This window comes from Telopea speciosissima, chromosome 8, assembly GCF_018873765.1.
Source record: "Telopea speciosissima isolate NSW1024214 ecotype Mountain lineage chromosome 8, Tspe_v1, whole genome shotgun sequence".
Lineage (NCBI taxonomy): Eukaryota > Viridiplantae > Streptophyta > Magnoliopsida > Proteales > Proteaceae > Telopea > Telopea speciosissima.
In genome coordinates, this window is record NC_057923.1 from 35,937,875 (window position 1) to 35,940,498 (window position 2,624).

The window sequence follows — 2,624 nt, forward strand, 5'->3', positions numbered from 1 at the left end:
CCATGCCCAAGGAGGTTCTCAAAACCCAAAATAGATTGAAATGGAGAGAGAGGAGGGTGGAATGAGGGCTTACCTCAATTAATGTAGGGATTAGAGCACCCACCACCAATTAATCCTTGATCTTGCCCCTTCTTCGTCTTCTCAAGCTTCCTTCAATGCTCCAGCCCAAGCTCCCGCATTTTTGGTTGGTGTGGAATAATGAGCCATAAGGGCTGGCTCTTATTACTAAGCCAAGTGGTTCTAAGCCCCTGTTTGGTTTACCCCTAAGTCAAGATACTCATTTCTACTTAAGTTGAGCCTTGTGGGCCCACTTATGTGGCCCAATAGGTAGGTGAATGCTAAGGGTGGGGCCTTCCACACTTGGGGATAACGACACCATGCCCGGAGTGTGGGGCTCTGGATCCCATGCACCAAATTACCATAATACCCTTGACAGCTTAAACGGACGATCAAACGGAATCACCAGCAGTGGTTCTGTCCATGGTTTCGTTCCTTCTGTCAAGACTGGATGAGCCAAGAATTGTTTTGGGCTTTGACCCATACTTCAAGAGCTTCGGGGAGAGTCCAACCCAATGAGTATTGGTGGGCTATGTTCAAGGTGTTGCTCACCTTTCATCCAAGCTCAATTCCCAGATCCTGAATAGCAGTCTCTTTTTTATGCACATGGCACAGAGGCACCACTTGTTGATGTACGTGACCATTGGGTTCTCCTTGCGCTGCTCTTCACTCTTTGGATAAGTGCTAGGAGGACAATCAATAAAATTGCCCTCGATGAACCTTCCCCACTCTCGTTTAAGGAACCTTTCTTCAACTGGGAGTCCGGTGCTGCGGTCGATGATTTAATAGTTGGATTGACGGCCATTGTAAATAATTTCCCGGTGTATGCTGCTACTTTGCCTACGTGGCACAACAGTACAATATTATATTAAGGTCTTGGGTGCGGTTGTAACAGTATATACTAGGGTTTGTGGATAAGATAGTGGTGAATTCAATAAAAGACATAAGAATGATAGGGGGTAAGATGGACAAGCTCGCTGAGGTGTTTAACAGGCATCTCACTCATGCACATTACAATGTGATGAGCCAGATCCATAACACCCGGATGTCCCAAGGGGTTTCAGTGATGGATCATATCATGAAAATGATAAATCTATTTGAGAAGCTCAAGTACATGGGGATGGCATTCAATTTATTGTACAAGACGAATGTTATCTTAAATTCTCTGCCCACTACTTGTGCTCATTTTTGCATGTCTTACAATATTAGTAATAAGGACTTAGAGCTCACCGAGCTGGCCAATGTTCTGGTAGAGGCAGAGAAGACCCTAAAGGATAATAAGCTAGAAGTCAATACCACAGATGCTAAGCCTTATTCCAAAGGAAAAAGAAGAAAAAGGATAGTAAGGGGAAAGCCCTAAATCCAAGGGAAAGGGGAAGGGCAAAAAGAACGCACATGGCAAGTATTTCTTTTGCTAGAAAGAGGGTCACTGGAGGAATTGTCATGCATTCTTGGAAATTGGGAAAGATAAGAAGTTGGATGAATTAGGTACTCCTAAAGAAGGTACATGTGATGTATTTTGTTCTTTACGAATCGATTTTGTTTATTGAACCATCTAATTCGTGGTTGGAGGACTCTGGAGCCACTATCCATGTGTGCAATGTAATGCAAGGGTTTATGGAGACAATGAAGCTGGAAAGAAATGAGGTGCACATGAGGATGGGCACTGGAGCTGAAGCCATGGCGATGGCTATTGGAACTTATTATTTAAAGGGAGAAAGAACTCTACTTGGTTGCGTAGAGGGCGCATATTCCACGTAGCCTAGTTTACATCCATTGGATTTGAATAATTTTTTATAAACCGTTGATCTAATATAGGTATTAATTTTATAATTAAATATAATTTACAAATTTAAAACCAACATAACAGGTAACCTTTTTCTTCTCCTCACATAACACCACTGACCCACCTCTGCAATCGTGTCCCACCCCTGTTCTTCTTCTTAGCTCTAAACTTTGTTGGTTAGTTTAGCATTACACCACCATACTTAGGAGAAGTCTTGACCAATGGGAGTATACGAGAGATAAAAATGTTTGCAGAGATGAAACTACTTGTTGATATTGATGATGGTAGCCCCAAGAATATCTTAGTCGTCAGAATTGACGACATCCATTGCTTCCAAAAACTCAGAAGAATGTTGATATTCCCTAAGCTGTAATCGCAAGAAAATTCATTATAGTACTGAATCCAAACATAATCGAAAGGCCAGTGTTAAGTTTACGACCCAAATAACTATCAGGGTATGGGCATTGTGGAGCCACCATCAAGTACACCATATTCTTCTGCCGATTGTACCAAGAGAGATACCTTACGAGGTCATCCTAATATAGAGTCGACCTGTCCTCGATACTAAAATTTTTGCAATCCAAAACAGCACCACCTGGTGGCCTCGACGATGAACGACCGCCAAAGAAGTTGTTCCAAAGGTAGTTAGCGACGTTCTTGACATCTATAGGGGGGAGTAGTTATAACTGCCAACGCTTATGATTGAAGGCAAACCTTCATTCCTCTATTTTTTGGCAGTATCTCATGTTTTCATTGATGTTGACGCAGCCATCGGAGCAAT

At 42.5% G+C, this 2,624-nt stretch overlaps 1 protein-coding gene across 1 annotated transcript; it reads left to right on the plus strand.

Annotated features, from left to right (window-relative positions):
- Window positions 1–1,021: 1,021 nt before the first annotated feature.
- Window positions 1,022–1,417, plus strand: LOC122672266. The gene has a single exon (XM_043869766.1). The coding sequence runs from the start codon at window positions 1,022–1,024 to the stop codon at window positions 1,415–1,417; it is 396 nt and encodes a 131-aa protein (XP_043725701.1).
- Window positions 1,418–2,624: the final 1,207 nt, after the last annotated feature.

Coding starts and splice junctions, on each gene's coding strand:
- LOC122672266 (XM_043869766.1), top strand. CDS start 1,022: ATGGACAAGCTCGCTGAGGTGTTTAACAGGCATCTCACTCATGCACAT.